The sequence below is a fragment of the Triturus cristatus genome, chromosome 3_2 (genome assembly GCF_964204655.1).
Source record: "Triturus cristatus chromosome 3_2, aTriCri1.1, whole genome shotgun sequence".
Taxonomy (NCBI): domain Eukaryota; kingdom Metazoa; phylum Chordata; class Amphibia; order Caudata; family Salamandridae; genus Triturus; species Triturus cristatus.
The window spans coordinates 987,090,137-987,112,037 of NC_140584.1; the positions used below are offsets into that span (position 1 = coordinate 987,090,137).

General features: G+C 46.6%; 1 protein-coding gene across 2 annotated transcripts in view; it reads right to left on the reverse strand.

Moving 5' to 3' along the window:
• ZZEF1 (zinc finger ZZ-type and EF-hand domain containing 1) overlaps window positions 1-21,901 on the reverse strand; it is a 1,433,434-nt gene that overhangs the window by 1,236,344 nt on the left and 175,189 nt on the right. For both annotated transcript variants that reach the window (XM_085649580.1, XM_085649579.1), the window contains exon 8: window positions 11,021-11,199. In XM_085649580.1, coding sequence (XP_085505706.1) covers window positions 11,021-11,199 — 179 coding nt within the window. The remainder of the gene's footprint in view (window positions 1-11,020; window positions 11,200-21,901) is intronic.

The window sequence follows — 21,901 nt, forward strand, 5'->3', positions numbered from 1 at the left end:
CCTCGGGTCTCTAGGTTTTAGAAATGTCTGGGGTTGTAAGATTGCCCTCAGTGCCTATGGATCTAGGATCAAATACTGTAGTAATTTCTGTAGAATCTTCCCCCGTCAAAACATTCCCTGGTGTCTAGTGTGTGGATCACTGCAAAAGGCTTGACAGTGAGCATTCTCTGTGATAGAAACAGTTCTACTCAGGGCACACCATATTGTGCAAAGGCACACTTTGTTACCTCCAGGGATAGAGGACACTCTTCAACAGCACGACGTCCGTGGAATTTGTCCCATCTGGATGTTCAGGTAACCCACAAAGTGAGAGACCCTCTGAGATATTCGGTGCGGGACTAGCCACCATCAGAGCCTCTAGACAGAAGACATTGTTCATGTGCTGTTGTGCTGTCTCACCAAACTTGGGCTGACCTACTCTTGATTGAAGGCAAAAAGACCTTGAGCATTGGAGAATGGCACACAGCTGCACAGACAGTTGATATTGCAACACTGCTCTACTGGAGACCAGAAGCCAATGCTTCACACACTATCCAGAGTCCAGTGAAGAGGCATTTGCCCCTCCCCGTGAGCCCTATATGGGCTACGAAGAAAGGTATGCTTCACGTGAGGTTGTCATCTTGCATACACCACTGAAGGTTTAGGCTGCCACTTTCAATATGTAGATGGTGTCTACACCCCCAATGTTGTTCCTGTTGAAGATGAAAGTTCCAGTTCAGAGCTAGCATGAGGCACCAGTAGTATACACAAGGCTAGGAAATCAATAAGCCTCAGATTTATACTTTTCATAAGCCGGGCACAAGCCTGAAAAATTCAGAACAAAATAATCACTGTCCAAGAATCGTTATAGCCACAGTGTCTAGGATGGTTCCCATGAAGAGAAACCTTGGCACAGTTTGAACATTGAATTTTTGGATCATTGATGGAGAATCTCAGGGTGGACAGCAACCAAACCGTTGATCTTAAGTGGTCGGATACTGAAGTGAGCCAGCCTTCAGAAGCAAATTGTCAAGCAACAGGTATACAAGTACGTCCTTACAAAGATGAGCTGACATCACTTTATTTTTTTAAACAACCTGTATTGCTATTTTTACATTGCTTTGCAAATTGACAAAACTTCACAACAGTACAGGCAATTATTGTATTAACACTATCAGGTTACGGTGAAGAAGGATGGCTATAGCCTTATAGGATGGCGGGCTGTTCAGAAAAGAATTCTTCTATGCATTGTACATGCATTAATACTAAAAGCTGCCGCCATATGGCAGGATTAACCTGTTGCAGCTCACTTTAACATTATCTGTCACCAGCTAGGACCAAGCTCTCTGGCAACTAAGTGTTGAGAGGGAGGGAATTTTAGAGCGGATCCTGGCCACACTAGCCCCGACTGTGTTAAGTGTGCGGTGCTTGGGTGCCATTGGTGATTTAGCAATGTCAAATGGTTAGTGGGCAAAAGCAGAAGGGGGGTATAGTATTTTGCCTATTGGTGAGCACGGTCACGGTATACAGTGAATGCATTGTGGAAATCAGGAGGGGGGGCGTTAATAATGAAGATGACCTTTGTGTAAGGTGTGAATCCAGGTTTTCTGATAAGGCTTCACAGGCCCTAGCAATGGGTCCTTCGTGCAAGCTGCTAGTCTACTCTCTGCCCCAGCCCAATTGATGAAAGTGCTGTGCCAGACCTCAAAGGAAGGGGGAACCTCAGCCTTCCAGTTCATGGTGATAGTACGCTTGGCTACCAGAAGTGCAAGGTTGGGAAAGTGAGAAGCTACTATTTTGTTCGCACACTGATATACACACTCGGGGCTAATGCTATCAAATTTTTCAGGAAGGGTTTTGCAGTAAGGGAAGAGAGAAGGGCTATTATTCTGGGCCAATATTCTCCCAATGAGGGGCATACGCATAGCTTGCGGAGGAAGTCTGCAGAACAATGAGGGTAGCAGGTCGTTCCCTCTGGAAATTAATAAAAGCTGCAGAAGAAAGTTAGGCCCTGTGCAGATTAAAATATTGGATGAGCTGAAATGTGGCATTATGCGATTCCTCTCACTGCCTCAGGACCTGCCTGGACGCTCTGCTGTTTGAAGGGGGAAGGCTGCTTCACTACTCTGCTGCGGGACTGCGAGGACCACGGTGCTCAGCGCTCAGCTGATTAGACTCACCTGGTTCCTCTTCCCGCTCCTGCCTCCACCATCCACGCCACGCCTCGCGGCCCCCGCTTCGCGGGAGCCGCTCGTTGGGTCTGATTGCTTAAAAACTTGGTTGGTGCTCAATCCCATTGTGCCTCTCACTGCCTCAGGACCTGCCTGGACGCTCTGCTGTTTGAAGGGGTAAGGCTGCTTCACTACTCTGCTGCGGGACTGCGAGGACCACGGTGCTCAGCGCTCAGCTGATTAGACTCACCTGGTTCCTCTTCCCGCTCCTGCCTCCACCATCCACGCCACGCCTCGCGGCCCCGCTTCGCGGGAGCCGCTCGTTGGGTCTGATTGCTTAAAAACTTGGTTGGTGCTCAATCCCATTGTGCCTCTCACTGCCTCAGGACCTGCCTGGACGCTCTGCTGTTTGAAGGGGTAAGGCTGCTTCACTACTCTGCTGCGGGACTGCGAGGACCACGGTGCTCAGCGCTCAGCTGATTAGACTCACCTGGTTCCTCTTCCCGCTCCTGCCTCCACCATCCACGCCACGCCTCGCGGCCCCCGCTTCGCGGGAGCCGCTCGTTGGGTCTGATTGCTTAAAAACTTGGTTGGTGCTCAATCCCATTGTGCCTCTCACTGCCTCAGGACCTGCCTGGACGCTCTGCTGTTTGAAGGGGGAAGGCTGCTTCACTACTCTGCTGCGGGACTGCGAGGACCACGGTGCTCAGCGCTCAGCTGATTAGACTCACCTGGTTCCTCTTCCCGCTCCTGCCTCCACCATCCACGCCACGCCTCGCGGCCCCCGCTTCGCGGGAGCCGCTCGTTGGGTCTGATTGCTTAAAAACTTGGTTGGTGCTCAATCCCATTGTGCCTCTCACTGCCTCAGGACCTGCCTGGACGCTCTGCTGTTTGAAGGGGGAAGGCTGCTTCACTACTCTGCTGCGGGACTGCGAGGACCACGGTGCTCAGCGCTCAGCTGATTAGACTCACCTGGTTCCTCTTCCCGACCCCGCCCCCTCTTGCCTGCCTGTTCTTCTGTTCGACCCCGCCTGAACGCGCTAGCGGAACGCGCGCAGGACGTAGCTCGGGGCGAAGACCGGGCAAAGAGCGGGCCGTTTGAGGCCGTTCGAGAACGGACGAGAGCGGACCTGTGCCACTCTATATCTACTCCCTTTACTAGATTTTTCTCTAGCTGCTAATTACTGCACTCGAAATATGACCTCTAGGGAGACTAGAAGTAAGACTATGTTAGCTTCCGGGAAGCCCCAAAGCACCCTGGACAGGTACTTTGCCAAAGCAGGAACATTACTTATCGAGGATATTACAACGCTCGAACGACGCATCTCCCAAGAAATTGAGTGGGTAAGGAGATCGTCTCTGGGTCCCCTAGCTTCTGTAACCACCCCTGTGCCAAGACCTGAAAGTAACTTACTAGTAGCCGGGGACAGGGGTCTTGATGACATGGTTGATATACCCGGCACATGCAGTGCCATTGCTTCTGACACAGCCTGTAATACTTTGTCTTCAGCTGACCTCAGTATAATGTCATTACCCTTACCAAAGCCGACGCATCCTACAACTGCTTCTGACATCACGTCATATGCCGGGGAGGGAAATTTCACTGAGGCCCAAAGGAATACACCGGTTAAGTTGGGGGAGAGAGAAGGAGCTGTCCCCAAAAATAAGAATGCCCAGAGCTTACGTGGGAAAAACCAGAAATTGATGAATAACTCCAACGTAACAGAGGGGGGGAAGAAATGTACAAAATATATAAGGAAAACTACACCTAAAAATAAAGGTCATATTCCATCTAATGCCCTAATTGAGAAATCCCCTGATTCCTGTCCAGCCCCTGGTGAGGAGGACATTACCCTCTCTGACATGCGTAACTTGATGAGGTTAATGCTCAAACCTCTGGAAGTACGGCTAGGAAAGATCGAAACTGTACTCCAGACCATTGAAAAGAAACTGTGTCATTCTCCAGTTACTTGCTCAAAAGATAATAGACCACTGGTTACAGGGAGGTGCCATGAGGGAAATAAAACACACCCCGCAACCAAAGATTTATCCCTTCCTACCAACACCTTAAAGCCCCCACTCATTCCCACACAACCCGACCTACAGGCTGTTGGCCGGATACCAAACAGTAGTGTGAGAGAGAAGCTCACCACACCTCCAATAAAGAGTCATAGCAAAGAAAATGACCCCAACCAGGGGTCAATTAACTTACCACCAGAAGCCAGTCCTTACATAATTATATTAGCAGGCACACCCGAGCTTAAACACTCTACACAAGAACCGGTGGAAGCCCTTAAAAACAAAGTGATTAACTGGCTTTCCACTAATAGACCGCTCCCTTTAGGTGCAAAGAGTGAGATCCTGATGGTTAGAAGAGCTTCGTGGCTGGGAGGTACAAGGAAATCTATTGATGGAGATTGTATCTTGGTTAATTTTAGAGACCCCAGGACAGTCACCCACATACTTAACTGGCCACACCGTGACAGAGGAACTTCTATTCAAGTTCTACCACTATCTTTCTTCTATCCACCACCACTACAAGATCGGGTAATGGGAGGTTGGGAACCAGTATTGAGAAGAGGCTGTAGGTGGGGTCATAGGAAATCTACGCCTCCATACCCGATTGGGACACCCCTTCTTGACTTTTTCCCGACCGAGAATAGATATACTAACTTAGATTTGGTAGATTGACAGTGCAGGAATGGTAGGCAAATGGATGTGTACAGCCACTCTCCAACTGAGGAAGTTAATTTCTTGAAGGCTGTAACAACATCGGATGAACCCACCTGCCCAGTTCCTGATATTTCTCCCTATGGGAGGCCGGCGATTTCCCAAGCCTCTAATTTACACGCCAGCCCACTCCAGCAGAACTCAACCCCTAATTGGATATAATGATAGTACCATATCCCCTCCATTACAACTACTATCATGGAATGTGGCGGGCATAATTAATAAGCTGGACTGCCCAGATTGGAACGCATATGTCAAAAGCAAAGACATATGTATGTTCCAAGAAACCTGGGCACGCGATGAATTAACTTATACAGGTTATGCCACATTTTCCACTAGGGCAAAATGGGGTGGCATGGGACGTCCTTCCGGTGGCCTCGCAACTTGGGTGGCTTTAGACTTAGGGTGTAGTGCAATTATGGACCCACTCACAAAGGAGGACATCCTTGTTGTGTTATTGGAATGGTCTAACCTAAATAAACTCCTTTTGATAAATGTTTATTCCCGCCCAGTAAATAACGGACATGAATCCCGCACTATAGAGGAACTCACGGATGTCTTGAGAGAAATCCCGGATGGCATCCCTTTTTTGATTGGTGGTGACTTAAATTGCCACTTTGAGCCACTCTACGGTCCAACCGATGCCCTGACTGACGAAGAGGATGTTTTGTGGTCTATACCTCCCCTTGAGGCACCTGGCCCTCGAGCCTGGACACCATTGGCTGTCCAAATTACAACATTTACACTAAAGTTCGGGCCTGCAATGGTCGGATAAAATCTGATATTCCTCCGAAACACACATATAACAGAGCTGGCAGGGAATCAAGAGTGGATTATATTCTTGTTCCCCTAACAACGTGGCCACTCATTGAGGACTTCCGGGTATCCCCAAGGATGGAGAGTGACCACAATGCTTTGGAGCTCGAATATAACCTCCCCGCCCACGTGATCAGGAGGGAACAGAGGCCGACCTTTCAAAAAGAGCTAGCCCTGGCAAATAACAGACGTAGAGTAACATGGGATAGATTAGCCTCCTCCCCAGAGAAACTATCTAGGCTCTATGCCCGGGTTGCTCCTATATTTGAAAAAGCCTCCATAAGTATGGAGCACGACACTATCCCCGAAAATCGGATAGAGTGGGGCACGCTTCATAACGAACTAATGTCCGCAGTGTCTGACATCCTCTTTTCACCCCAAAATGGTAATACTGGACGCCTCCCTCGTCCTACTTGGTACAATTCCACATGCCGGAAGGCTAAAACCGCCCTTCTGAATGCATTAAAGGAGAGGAAGGGTATTGAGGACATTAGGGCAAAACGCTCTGCCTATAAACTTTTGATTCACCATGCCAAAAAGGAATGGGAATATGACAAATGGGAGAAACTCAAAATTACTTTGGCACGAGGAGACTCCCGCCTATTCTGGCGGCTTGTGAACACAGGTTCAGAACTGCTGGTCAGTGCAACTGAGCCGAACATTTCTGCCGCCGCATGGGAAAACCATTTTAAAGCTTTATATAGTGCACTTGATGATCCCCGACCTAACCCCATTACCCTCGACACAAATAAACCGAGCAGTCTATCATTTACATTAACAGAGGTACAAGATGTGATAGGAAGGCTACCCTCAGGAAAGGCCCCAGGCCTAGACGGCCTTCCTGGAGATTTATTTAAACATGAACCCGCTGTATGGGCCCCTTACTTACTAATTCTTTTTAATTCTATTTTAGATGGAATGGAGGTTCCAAACACATGGCTGGGTGCTGAGATAGTACCAATACATAAAAAGGGCTCCCCCCTACTCCCCTCCAATTACAGACCTATCAGTCTGATTGACGTTCCCCAAAAACTGTTCAGCAGACTGTTATTAAATCGCCTACAGGTCTGGATGGACGAACAGGAGATACTGAGCCCGTATCAAGCTGGGTTCAGAGAGGGGTTCTCCACCACCGACCAGATCTTCCGTTTTAACCTGTTATACTGGAAGACTGTATTAATTGAGGGCGGTACTCTGTATAGCGTCTTTGTTGACTTAAGAGCGGCGTTTGACTTGGTACCTAGAGACAAGTTATGGTTAGTTTTAAAAGATCTAGATGTTCCGGCCGATATCACATCTATGCTAATGAGATTGCACCAGGGCAACTTCGCTAGGGTAAGGTGTGGTAGAGGGGGAGCCCTTTCCGATAGCTTCCCCGTAGACACGGGGGTCAGACAGGGTTGTGTCCTTGCACCAACCCTGTTCTGCCTCTTCGTCGATGGGGTCATAGATTTTCTGCGAGGGTTAAGAGACATTGATGCACCCAGGTTGAATGGCAGCAGGGTGCCCGCCATTATGTTCGCGGATGACACCCTGCTGCTTTCTAAATCCCCCATGGGCCTCCAGAGGGTGTTGGACGGTTTCATAAATTTTTGTGAGGCTCGCGGATTGGAAATTAATGCGACTAAAACCAAGTTCATGATTTTCAACCCGCTACCCTCATCACGTCCAAGCCCCTTGATAGGGTCCGTTAGATTGGAACGGGTCTCATCCTTTGAATACCTGGGGGTAACCCTTACTCAATCTATGTCCTGGGACTCTCATATAAACAAGGCGAACCTGAAACTTGTGCAACGCACGGGTGGCATATGCAGGATGTTGTCTGGGTCAACATACAAACCCCTCGGCCCTCCCCTTCACATCTATAAAACTCAGGCTAGAGGGGCAGTAACCTATGGGGGTGAGATATGGGGACACATACCCTGCAAGAAATTACAGATTACCGAAAATAACTTTATTAGACAACTGGTTGCACTCCCGATTAGCACCCCACTTCTACCGTTAAGACTTGACCTTGGTATTAAACCCCTGACTTTTTGGCGTAGATTATGGAGCTCACCTGATCTGGCCAGCTATAGAGCCGAACTGGCAGAAATTCTGCGCCTCCCCAAACTGTTACAAATACCCTGGTTTAAATATATCAAGCATAGTTTTGATATGCTGGGGAGGCCGGATCTGTGGTCAAACCCGGAGAATGCTTGTTGCAGGATATCCCGTAGTACCCTATCAAAGGTGTATTATGAATACAAGCTACAGGTTGCAATTGAGTCCCTGCGCCAGGAATCCCTTTCTAATCAGTTTCTTACCATCAAAGATCATTACCATCTGGAAATAGTCCTTGACGATATAGCTCCCCAACTTACAAGGAAGCTCTTTATGCAGTGGCGCTATGGTACACTTCCCCTGAGGGCACATGTTGCACATTGGTCTGAAACACACTCTACAGTGAATTGCCCAAACTGTCCATCTAGGCGAGAAGATGATATACATGTTCTTTTTTTCTGCTCTGCATACAATACACCTCGAAAATACTGGCTTACCCCACTTCTTAGAAATTTGGGTTTTAGGGAACATTACCCTGCTTACAGAGTCCTAAAGACAGACATATCCGCACCAACTGTATTTGCCGTTGCCAAATTTTTAACGACGATGTGGTTCATCCGAAATCGATTAATGAAAGCCACTAGTACCAATTGTTAAGTATTTATGTTGTTTAAAAATGTTTTTCTGGATTAATGTGTTGATTTTCATCTAATCTTACTCTTTTATTGTAAATATGGTGAAATGTTATTGCTTTTATGGTCCACAGTGACCGAAATAAAGATTATGATGATGATGATTCCCACTAAAGATAGTCCAGGACTTCTGACCCTTCCTTCTTGTGGAAAACTCTCCCAGCCTCTGCTTCCCATTTATCCCGTAGTGGTGTGAGCGAGATTCCAGTGTGGGGAAGCAGGGTTTTATTAAACCATGTAACTTGCCTATGTCTCAAGCCCATTGTCAGAGGGACTGAAGGAGTGAGTGGCTCTCTAGTGCAACGTCATCTACAGACTAATATCGATGGACAGAACGCTGCACAGTACGATGCATGAGGAATTGCCACCTGCAAACTGGTCCTGTAGTGCAGTAAATGGAAGGCTGCTTTCAAACAGGTCCCCCAATGTCAGAAGATTAGAGCTGTACTAGTATGTCAATCTACCTTGTGTGAGTAGGTTGTGCAGTCCTCGTAGGAGGAATCGATGGAGCATAGGGCATTATCGGCTTAGTAAGACACTTGGCCCTAGCGTAACACTATAAGGCAATTCAAAGAAGACTAGGGCAAGCATGAAGCTTGAGAACACCTGTAATCATCAGGATGTTTAATTCACCAATATGGAGTGGATGCATTGTTGTGCATGTCTCTTTGAGAGACAGGCAGTCGGCAAGCCAATGGCTTAGTTGCTGTAATTGACCCCAGAGGAAGTAGAGCTCAAAATCTGTAGCTCCTAACCCGCCCGCCTCACTTGGGAGCTGCAAAATGGCAAAAGCCATTGTGCTACATTTGGCGTGCTAGATAAATCTGCACGTAATATTCCCAGGTGACAAAATATCCCCTGTCACTGGAACTAAGCTATACCGAGCTGATAAACCCATAGCAAAGATGAAACTGATCCTGATCCTGTTCCAGTTCAGAGAGGCCCTGGCCTTGCAGTTCGGGCTAGACTTCTCTCATTGGAGCAGGGTGAAGGCTGATTTGCATATGGCTGGGTCCAAACTGAGGTGGCATAGTGGGTGAAAAACAATGGAATGGGCTGTGACCCGAGCAATCGCCAGGGGCTGCGATTAAAGTATTCCATTCATCACCTTGTTTTGTTGCAGTGGACAGGTATGCCCAGTCATGGTTTCGGTACTCACTGTGCCACTGAAATCAAGCTGTAGATGGCTGATGAGCCCTTATCAGGCATCTAGTAAACACTACTATATCTTCTACTGTGCCCCTCCAGTTTTTGCCCCGTGTGCCTAGGCACACACTTGTAATTGTTATCCACGGTTAGGGACAGCGAGGGCAGGTATGCCTTTACAGAAGGGAGCCTTGGATGTAACACTAGTCCTCCTAGGTAGCATATACGCCCCAAACAAGGACCAGGCTACCCTGTCCGGAGTCCTGGTGTAATGGCCGGATAATCCCAGGATACTGGGCACAGACTATAACAGTGTACTAGATGTTCACCTTGATAGGTCTCATCCCCCCCAACCCCACTCCTGCACGTGCCCACCACCTCTACTTTTCACAGTTAGCGCACAGGGCCAGGTACTGGTCCTTATCGGACACCTGGAGTGCACACCATCCCACTCACAAGCAGTAATCCCATTATTCATGCCCCCACGACTAACATGTTCACATTGGTCACTTCCCCAGCTCCAACACTCAGACTATTTAAGGCGAATAATTTCTGGTCATGCTGCACACGTAATGAATGTGGCCTGGAGTGCTCCACTCACTCCAGTCCCCACCTTGCGACTCCCTCTGGACATACTCAATGACCCTAGTTTCAGGGACACTCAACTCGAACATATCAGCCACTATTTTACAGAAAACCAAGCCACGGCCACCACACATTCAGTAGAATGGGAGGCCTTTAAGTGGTCACAGGAGGGATATGTATCCATAACAAAGTTATGCACTTTTCTGCAACTCTTTTTCCCATGAATCGGTCACATCCACAAACCAGAACATGGTTTTGGTCCCTGTAATTATTCACAAGCTATGAAAGTCATCTTTTAAAAATGAATGTATGCTGGTGTTGTATGACGAAAATGAAAATATCAAGGTTGTTTTAAATCTTAAATTATGAAAACATGTCCTTTCAAAACACACAGTTTAAAACAAGACCACTTCAATATTTGCTAAGAATTTTTAAGTTAAATAAGCATATGCCTAACTAATCCACATACATCGACGGCTGAGGCATATACTTTATATAAGTAGAGTTTTATAGTTCAAGTTTACAGCTCAATCATGTAAAAGTCAGCCCGAAAATAGTTAAATGGACAGATTCAGGAGCTAGTAAGGAAAATAGCAAAATCAAAACACCATAATAAAAGAGAGAGAGTTTGCTTTAATGATTAAAGAACACAGCAACACCACCACAAAACAGTCCTGAAAAGAGTTCACATTTTGGGTAACTAAGAACGCAAATGCTTTATTTCAAGAGGTGACATCACCAAGATGCGTTCTATTATATTCATAGCAAAGTTAATTTAACAAATTTGGGTGGGCCGTATGTATAACATAGCTCTAATATTACAATCTAGGGTATTATTTCCACATCAGACATATTTACCGTATTTATAAAGCAGATTTTTCAGAACTGCTGCCATTGAAGAGATAAGTGCTGAAGCTTTATATTGCGTTTCCAAGTGGTTAACCATGGTACAAAGTGAGTTCATCACCTGAGCGACACTACCCCGAGCAAGTGCAAATTGTAACAGTGTGAGGTCGACATCCGCAGAAGTGCAGCAACTGAAAAGAAATAGCCAAAGTGTATATATAGCCTATGATTCAATATTAGATGCAAATACAGTGATAGGAAATAAAAACATAATGCATTTACATTTTACACACATGGCATTTTTCATAGGCTCATGCTTATTTTGCTGAAATGTTGCAAACACATCTCTTAGTAATTATTTTGAGTTCGGTGGTAAATGAAAATCCTCTCATTTCTGGAGGAAACCCAAATACACAGTAGACTCCACAAGCTGAACTGTACAGTGGAGGGAACTTAGCTAGTGGAGTGTACACCATAATTACAATCTCAAGTTGTTTAAGGATTTTCAGTTGCAACTAAAATCTAAATCAAGCCCTAAATCAAGACAAGGGCTAGGAAAAGATAACTGAACAGGACTACTTGACAAATACCCAAACAAAATTGGCAACAAAGGCTATCTTCTGTGTCTTTATGTTTTGTGACATGCTATTGATTATGTCAAATCAAATCAAATCCATGACATTTCCCTTTAAACAACACATATTTTAGATTTAGCACTTTCAGAAGCTGGCATAGTATACTATTTGTTTTACAACACAACATTCTTTATAATTAGTTACCTAGGTAATGTGCTTAGCTACACTAGGTGCCAACTTTGTGGCCATTAAGATATATAAAAAGGCAATTAAAATAGAAGATTTAGATGTTTGTGCAGGATACTCAAAGGTGTGTTTCATATTTTGGTAACTCACTTTCTAATAATCAGGAGAACCTCTGTAATACTTTGTCAGGGCACCCGTAGGATGTGAAGACGTGGCAAGCCCTTAGTGCACTGATTAAGCAGTGTCAGTGTGCCTGCTGTCTTGCCTGCCCCGGTCCTCTGCTTCCAAATGTCAAGCACATACACAGGCTAGTTTAATCATTTGACACATCTTAAATGAACAGATATAGAGCTATATACGAGTAAGGTAGGTTTCTACGCATAGGTCCTAAAGAAACAACATTGACCAATTACGGCAAAAAGGTGTGAAACATGTTAACCACAAATTGGACCAGAGAAGAACATGTTCAATTAGTCTAAATCAGTTTTAAACTTGGCCTTAAATAATACCCTAAAATAAAAGCAGTGTGCATTGGTCATCTATATGTAGAATATGAGAATCAATACACCCACTACTCACTATTTCCACTGACCACAATCCTGTAAGAAGGCGGTATGAAAAGATTTCTACCAAAGAGTACCCTTCTGAGGGGCCCGCTGGTATTGCTCCACCCAACTAACTTGGAGCACAACCAGATAAATATATATATATTTTTTTCCTCAATGTAGGTCACAAACCTCACGGAACTTTACATCTTTTGTGAATAGTCTCGTTTAAGGGAGACATCTGACAGACCATCAACACGGTCTCATTCCCTTTTGATTTCTTTCTCTGTGGAAACAATCACCTCTCTCGCTCTTAAAAGCAAAACCACAGAGGTGCTGTTTCATTGTAGAGCAGCATGGAATTGTCCCTCCCCATTTGTTTATGTAGTAAATTGCTGACCAACTGCTTGTGAGGATCTGGACATTGTTCACCAAAACATAAGAGACTATTTGAGATATTAGATCGAATGAAAATCATGTTGTGAAGAAGGTGACAGAACTGTTCTTACTGCAAAGTGAGGCAATATTAAAAGAGTCCTCTACCTTGCATTAGTCACCAAATGAATACAAGACACTATGAAGTCAAGGAAAATTTGTAATTAATGATTTAATGTTCTACAAAAAATATTCCCACTATGCTAAGCTCTGCAGTCTCCCCCAAAAAAAGAAACATTCTCCCTTGCTATACATTTAAGCTGCAATTTAGCCAGAAAACCAGGACTGTGCAGAAAGGTGCTCATTGGTTCAATGTGGCGACTGGGGTGTCAGGCAGTCATCAAGGTAGGAGAACACACATTCCTTTTCTACTGGGGTGGACTGCAAGTACTGCCACTACCTTAGTGAAGACTCTGGGGCAAGGACCAGCCTGAAAGAAAGAGTTGTAAGTTGGAAATTCAGCCCTGTTACCTTAAACCACAGATATTTCTTTGTGGCCTGATGCTCTATCAGAGAAGAACAAATGTTACTTACCTGTAAACTGTGGTTCTCCAGTATTGGTGTCTTTCATAGATTCACATGCTTGAATATTCCCCGTCGTCGAAGTGGGAGTCCCACGGTATATAAAAAGCAATAAGTGTCATGTATATACATAAACATACATAACCACATAATAGCATATACATATCCAAATAAACTTTATATACAATTCAGAAATAACATATCAAGTGAAAATACCATAGGATAGTATTGACACATAGGAAAGCATTGAGAAAAAGAATCACTTTACTGACATATCATTGTCGTTTTATAGTCTAAACTCCAGCCAATCAGGCGCAAGCACCCTCTAGAACCTTCTCCTCAGAGGCTCAGGCCCTCAGATTTTCGTAGCACGAGAGTGACAATAGAGCCGAAAGAGGAGAAGAGAGCCTCTGAGGGGAGGAGGGTGGGTCGCATGTGAATCTATGAAAGACACCAATACTGGAGAACCACAGTTTACAGGTAAGTAACATTTGTTCTTCTCCAGTATTTAGGGTGTCTTTCATAGATTCACATGCTTGAATAGAATAGTGAGCAGTAAGCAGTATCCGTCTGACAAGGCCGTAATAATATTGCATGAAATACAATGACAATGTATTTAATACGCAATTAAGAATTCCCAAGGAGGGGGGAAACAGCAGAGGCTCACCTTATTTAAACCGATTCCGTAGAACTGCTTGTCCGACAGCCGTGTCCGCTTCATTAATCGATTCCAGGCAGAAGTGCTTTGTGAACGTGTGCCTGCTGGACCACGTAGCTGCCCGGCAAATCTGATGGATGGGTACACCAGCGAACAGGGCAGTGGAAGATGACATGGCTCTCGTTGAATGATCCCTTACTCCAGAAGAAAGAGGCTTGCCAGCCCTTTGATGGCAAAAGGAGATTGCTGAAGAAACCCAACGGGCAATCGTGGGCTTGGTAACCGACTGTCCTTTACAAGTGTGTCCATAGGCCACAAACAGCTGATCTGACTTGCGAAAGGATTGTGTTCTGCTAATGTAAAATTTAAGACATCTCTTTAAGTCCAGAGAGTGTAAACTCTGCTCCGCCGGAGACTGTGGATGCGGGAAAAAGGTTTTTAAGATTACTGGTTCATTGAGATGGAAATCTGATGGCACTTTAGGCATGAAAGCCGGATTAGTGCGGAGAATAACGCAGTCCGATCTGAATTGAAGAAACGGAGGTTGTATTGTAAAAGCGTGAATGTCACTGACTCTGCGGGAGGAAGTCAGAGCAAGCAGGAGGGCCACTTTCCAAGTTAAGAATTTGAAATCCGCCGAGTGGATTGGCTCAAAGGGCGCCTTCATGAGCTGAGCCAATACGATGTTTAGACACCACGTGGGTGGAGGACGCCGAATGGGCGGGAACATTCGGCAGAGACCCTTGAAAAATTGCTGTATTACTCTAGATGAATAGAGAGAGGACAAGCCATCCTGCCGAAAGCGAGATATTGCCGCTAGAAAGACCTTTAAGGTAGAGTGTGACAGTCCAGACTGCGCTAACTGCAGGAAGAACGGCAGAATGTGTTCAGGGGAGGCGTGCACTGGATGTATGTGAACGGACGCACACCAAAGACAAAATTGCTTCCACTTTAGCGTACAAGTTTTCACTGTGGAGGGCGCCCTTGCCTTAGCTAACACCTCCCTGCAGGCTGGTGGAATGTTCAAATGAGCAAATTCAAGGTGCTCAGGTTCCAAGCTGACAAGCTGAGTGAACTGGGATTCGGATGGCATATCCGTCCGTCGTTCATTGTTAGAAGGTCCGGCCTCGGGAGAAGAAGGATGGGTTCGCATTGGGAGAGGAGGAGCAACTCCGAGAACCATGCCTGGCGAGGCCACCGTGGAGCTATGAGGAGCATCTGGCACGGTTGTTGCCGCATCTTCCGCAACACTCGAGGAATCAGAGGGATCGGCGGAAAAGCGTACGCAAATATCCTGTACCAATTTATCGAAAGGGCATTTCCGCAAGACCCTTTGTGGGGAAACCAGCTTGCGTAGGATTGGCATTTGGTATTCTGAGGGGTTGCAAAAAGGTCGATAGTCGGGCGACCCCAAAGGCCGAAGACAAAGTCCAGAGTCGGCTGATGCAATTCCCACTCGTGGGTCGATGATGTTGACCGACTGAGTGCATCCGCCAGAGTATTGGAAATGCCGGGCAGATGGACTGCCTGGAGCGTAATCCGATGGACTATGGCCCAGCTCCAAATCCTCTGGGCTAGACGGGAAAGCAGCGGAGATCTTGTCCCGCCCTGCTTGTTGAGGTAGTGCATGCAGGTGGTGTTGTCCGTCTGAATGAGGACTGACTCCCCCTGGAGCTGGAGGCGGAAGGATTTCAACAACAAGAAAATGGCCATCAGCTCCAATCTGTTGATGTGCCAGAAACGCTAAGCCGTTGTCCACTTGCCCTTGACGGATAAATCTTGAAGATGTCAGCCCCAGCCTTCCATGGATGCGTCCGTGGTAAGAACGAGCTCTGGGGCTGTTGTTAGAAAAGATGTTCCTGCTGCGATGTTGGAAGGACGGGTCCACCAATGCAGCGCCTGAGCCATGCGGGGTGTTACCACGAGCTGGTCGTTGAAGGAACCGGAGACCTGACGCCACTGCTTGTCCAATTCCTCCTGAATGGTACGACTCCTCAGTCTGCAATGTGGGATCAAAGCGATACATGAGGACGCCATCCCCAGAAAAGACTTTAATGTGCGGACTGAAGCTGACTGTTTTGCTGCGATGGAGCTTGCAAGCCGTCGAATTCGTGCTTGACGTTCCGCAGAGGCAAAGGCCATAGCCGTGCTCGTATCGATGGTCGCGACAAGAAAGGCCTTGCACAGAGCTGGCATGAGCTGAGACTTTTGCAAGTTGATCGACAAGCCCAGAGACTGAAACAGATTGAGACAGCGCTGAGTATCGAGGGCCGCTTGGTGGGAGGATTGAGATTTAATGAGACAATCGCCCAAATACGGGAATATTTGTATGCCCGTCAGTCTCAAATGAGCCACCACCGGGGCCAGGATCTTTGTGAAGACCCGCTGAGCTGAGCGGAGGCCGAAGGGCAGGACTTTGAATTGGAAATCCCTGTGACCCACACGAAAACGTAAGTACTTCCTGTGGCGTGGAATTATGGGCACATGGAAATAAGCATCCTGAAGGTCGATTGTTGTCATGAAATCGCCCTGAGAGAAGAATTGAAGGATGTCCTTTAGCGTGAGCATGCGGAATGATTGGTCCTTGAGAAATTTGTTGAGCGACCTTAGATCGAGGATGGGGCGCCACTCCCCAGATTTCTTTAGTATGAGGAAAAAGCGGGAATAGAACCCCAATCCCTTTTGTGATTTCGGAACCACTTCGATGGCCCCTTTTTTGAGCATTATCTGAATCGGATTGAAAAGTTCTTTGAGGTGAGCGGGAGGAGGTCCGGATGGAGAGGTGTGTGGGGGAACCTTCACAAACTCTAGGGCATGGCCCCTTGAAATAATGTCCAGAACCCAGCGGTCCGAAGTGCTTGAGGACCAAGTTGAAAAGAACTGGGAGATTCGTCCTCCAACAGGAGAAAGGGGAAAACTTGAAAGAGGGGTCGTTTGATGTACCCAGTCATTGTTTTTTGGAAGAGTTTCCCTTGTAATTTGACTTTCCTCTAAAAGATTTGCCAGACTGCTGTCTGTAAGACTGTTGTGGCTGTGAGGAATAACGTTGTTGTCCTTGGTTGTAGGAGCGGTACTGGGAAGAGGAGCCATGAAAAGAAGAGGAGGTGCCGCAGCCGCGCGCACCCCGAAAGGGCTGCTTCCGGAACTGGAGTGTGCCGAGGGAGCGAGCCGTCTCCGTGTCCTTCTTGATGGCTTGCAAAGCGTCCTCCACATGCTGGCCGAATAAAGATTCTCCGTCATACGGCATGTCCAGAATCTTGGCCTGTACCTCCTGACGGAACGAGGTGGAACGAAGCCAACCCTGTCGTCTTAAAAACAGCCGCTCCAGCCAATTGATGAAAACCCGTGGAGGCAATGTCGACGGAAGAGTCGATGATTTCGGAGGATGCCCTCTGACCCTCTTGCAGGATCTTTAGAGCTTCCGCTCTAGAATCTTCCGGGATAAGCTTAACCAACGACCGAGGATGGCCACAGAGTTTGCTGCCCGGACTGTTGTTGAAGCCATGGTTGAAAACTTTTTGCCAATGGCATCCAGGCGGCGGCCGTCACGATCCAGAGGTAACGCGAGCGGAGACGATGGATTTTTGGAGCGACGTTGCACCGCCTGGGTGATCACCGAGTCTGGCTTAGGCTGAGACACTAAGCAAGCTGGGTAAGAGTCCGGTGCCTTGTACTTTTTCTCCAGTCGCGGGAGGACAGCCGGGATGGAGTTAGGCGTTTTCATCAGTTTAATGCCCTCGTTCCAGATAAAGTCTATAATGGGCACGGCTCGTACCTGCTTCTGCGGCTGGGACTTGAAGTCGTACAGAAAGCAGTCCTCCCCCCTAACCATCATGGGAAGGTGAAAGCGTTGAGCCGCCCTGTCCATCAGTTGATGGAATCCTGATATGTCGACAGGTGGTGAATTGACTGGCGATGTTGGAGGTGATGCTGGCGAATTGACTTGATAGTCATCCCAGTCCGCCATAGAGTCGTCATCATGAAGCTCTCCCCCCTCCGTATCCAGATTGTCCACCATCTCATCTGTTGCAGGGGGAACCAATGCAGGTGCGGATGGTGTCGGCATCGTTGGCAACAGAGGGGTACACGGAACAGCAGATGGCGTCTCACGTGGAGAGCTATGAGAGGAAGCTGGAAAACGCCGATTATAATTTTCCAACATGAATGCAAGGTTGAGATGAGCGACAACGGAAGATGCGCCATGGGAACTTGTGCAGGGGGATGTTGCTCCTGCTCCTGACAGTAATAGTCTTGCGCATAATCATCCTCTTCGAAATCTTGGCATTTTATGTGAAGCTCAGAAGGACTACGAGCATCTCGAAAAGAGGACTGAACATAGTCATCAGAGTCCGAAATCTCCTCAGCAACCGTGGGGAATAGCTGATGAGATGGCCGAGTGACCGGTGGCAGCATAACAAATTCCAGTGCAGCATGGCGACGCTGCAACAAGGAGGTGTTCACAGATACTGGCGCTGATGTAGACATTGGCACCAAAGGCATCGTTGCAAAATTTGACACCTCCGTCGTCGAGAGTATCGTCGACGAAGTCGCCGTCGATGAAGTAGTCATCGACAAGGCCACCGATGTCGACGAGGCCGCCGACGTCGACGAGGCCGCCGTCGATGCCGTCGACTAGGGTGCCGACGACGAAGCCCGTGCCGACGAGACTGCCGTCGACGACGAGCCCGCCGTCGACAACGCCATCGTCGACAATGCTGTGAGCGTCGACGGCGATGACTTCTTCTTCTTCATGATCGTCGACGAAGCCTTAGACGTCGACGGAAGCGCCAGCTTCCTAGTCGTCTACGAAGATGATAGTGGGATCGTCGACGAAATAGTCTTCAGGGAAACACACACCACTGTCGACGGTGAAGACGTCGACGAAGTCGTCGTCGACGATGAAGGAAATCTGCTCGACACCGTCGTCACCTTCGTCGACGAGGTTGATGAAGTGGCAGATCTCGTCGACGGGCCCGTCGACGGTTTTGCGCATTTTTGACTGGAAACATGCGCTGACGGAGTCAGAGACGCCTGAGAGCTAGGTCTCGGGGGCGCTGGCGTGCTAACAGAGACTTGGCCTGTAGACAGTTCCTCAAGATGAAGTCTCTTCTTTTTCAGAAAGGGAGACGGCAAGTCCTGAACACTACCACGCTTGGAGGAGACTCCTGTTCGAATAGAGGCTACACTCCACCTCAGAAAGGGGGTTATCCGTATCCTTTAGTTTTTGAAGCCAGATTTTACAGTTGGCCACCTTATGGTCAGGGTAAAGACAATAAATACATTTGTCATGAGGGTCCTCAGAAAAGAGCCTTAACTTCCCACAAGATGAACAGGGACGGAAAAGAGACTTCTTACTTGAAGACATGATGAGAAAACTCAAACCAGAGCAAAGAAATGAGCAGAGCTCAGGGAGACTCCCTTCACACGACGTGCGGTAGAAAATCTGAGGGCCTGAGCCTCTGAGGAGAAGGTTCTAGAGGGTGCTTGCGCCTGATTGGCTGGAGTTTGGACTATAAAACGACAATGATATGTCAGTAAAGTGATTCTTTTTCTCAATGCTTTCCTATGTGTCAATACTGTCCTATGGTATTTTCACTTGATATGTTATTTCTGAATTGTATATAAAGTTTATTTGGATATGTATATGCTATTATGTGGTTATGTGGTTATGTATGTTTATGTATATACATGACACTTATTGCTTTTTATATACCGTGGGACTCCCACTTCGACGACGGGGAATATTCAAGCATGTGAATCTATGAAAGACAACCCAAATACTGGAGAACAGTTGCCATTCCCAAGTTGTGCTTCCGAAGTACTTGCTAAGAAATAGCGTTTCAATATGGAACGACTATTCTGACTTATATTGGGTACCAAAAGGTACCCTGAATAAAAGTTGCCATTCCCAAGTTGTGCTTCCGAAGTACTTGCTGAGAAACAAGAGTTTCAATATGGAACGACTGTGACTCCTTTTATTGGGTACCAGAAAGTACCCTGAATAATAGGCATTACCACGTTGAAATATGGCACCCTACTGCTTACTTTAGCAGCAAAGCAAGGCCTTTGTTAACCAAGATGTCTTTGTAAAGGACAGTCAGCGTGATATAATGGATTTCCACACAAATGGGTGAGAGCTTCCTGATCTTGTTACCTGGGGTAAATATTAGTCCAAAGTGTAATCTAATCGTTTTGGCAGACAATCTGGCCTCCTTCATCCCACTGAGTTTTACTGTAGCTGTGAAATACTGCCTTTAAAACAGTGTAGGTGGGCTCTGATACCTACCTCTAATGTGCCATGTTTTCCTTTTTCAATAAAGATTTTTTTTAAATCCACACAAAAAAACACAACAGTGTAGGTAATGTTGTGATTAAAAACAAATAGCTTTGCTGATGTTACTGAACCTCTCCCTCTAATCCTTGCTTTTCCTGATCTGCTGATTGAACTACCCACTGGAGAGGTAAGTCACAAAGAGTAATTAACTTTCTCCTCAAATAGTTTCTTGCCACCAAAAGTACATGCCCACCTATCAAGCTTAAAACCGAGACGTGCACAGTCACATTTTAGAACCCACTGACATTCTGCAAATCAATTAGAAAATTGTGGAAATAGAATGGAGAAGGTGGGCTGCATGCTTACAAATCACTACCTGATTCATGAGCAAGGTATCTCAGCAAACCACGGGGCATTAGAGAGTGATTCAAAGTAAGCTGCCATACTAATGAATACTAGTGTTTAAGTTTTTTTTTTTTGCCTTAGACTATTTATCTATTTGTCATCTGCGCATGCAGAAGCTGTGAAACAGACATTGCCAGGGTCAATATCACACGCACGGAGTCTCAGACCTTTTTCTCTGGAACTGTTTTTTTTAGATCTGGGTAGTGTGGTAAGCATGCAGCTACACAGTGCGCTGAAGACAAACATTTAGTTTCTGTTCCATTAAGACATTGAAGCTACCTTCTAGCCTTAACATCCAGTCAAAGGAATAGTGTCCTCCGGTTTGGGCCGCTCCAGCAGAGGAATGGGATCAGAAGAGGAGTCTGACAATTACATGAATGTTCTAGAGCAATGCCTCTCCTCTTTCAGTAAAGCAAATAACTACAATCCAAAATGTGCATAACAGGTAAGAGGATGGCGGGAAGAAGGTGATAGCTAACCTTTGCTGGAAAAGAGGTCGTAATACCACTTGGCCCACTGCTGCATCACTGTGAACTGCCGATTCCAAGAAGTAGTGGTACAAAAGGTGTCTATTCTTCCAAATAGCTGCATAGCAAATCTCTTGAAGTGACACACCGGCAAACAGCGCAGTTGAAGTAGACATACTTCTTGTTGGATGGGCATGCACCGATGTGCGTAATGACCTGCCCGCTTTCTGGTCACACTTTGCTTGGAGAGCTGTACGCTACAAATAATTGATTGGACCAGCAAAAGCTCTTTGTTTTGTCCAAGAACTTTAAGCACCTCTTGATGTCTAATGAGTGTGGTGATCTTTGAGCTGGCATCTTAGAATCTGAAAGAAAGGTTTTCAGAATTACAGGTTCACGGAGGTGAAAGTCTTATGGGACTTTAGGAATGAACTTAGGGTTTGTGAAAAGAATTACCCTATCATCCCTAAATTGGAGGAAAGGTTCCTGAATGGCGAGAGCCTGTATCTCGCTGACTCTTCTGGCTCAGGTTAAGTCCAAGAGAACTACCTTCCAGTAAAGGAACTTAACATGCGCCCTGTGGATGAGCTCAAAATGATCTTTCATGAGCTGGAAAAGCACAATGTAGTGGAGGAGGAGTCTTACCGGTGGGAAGACCGTGAATAATCCCTTGAGGAATTGTTTAACGAGTCTGGAAGACCATAATGAAAGTGATGTGTATGATAGCCTGAGGCGGGAGATAGTTTCTAAATGGACTTTAATAGATGCATGAGCCAGTCTAGTTTGCACCAGATGCAGAAGATATGGAAGGATTTCTTTTGGCGAG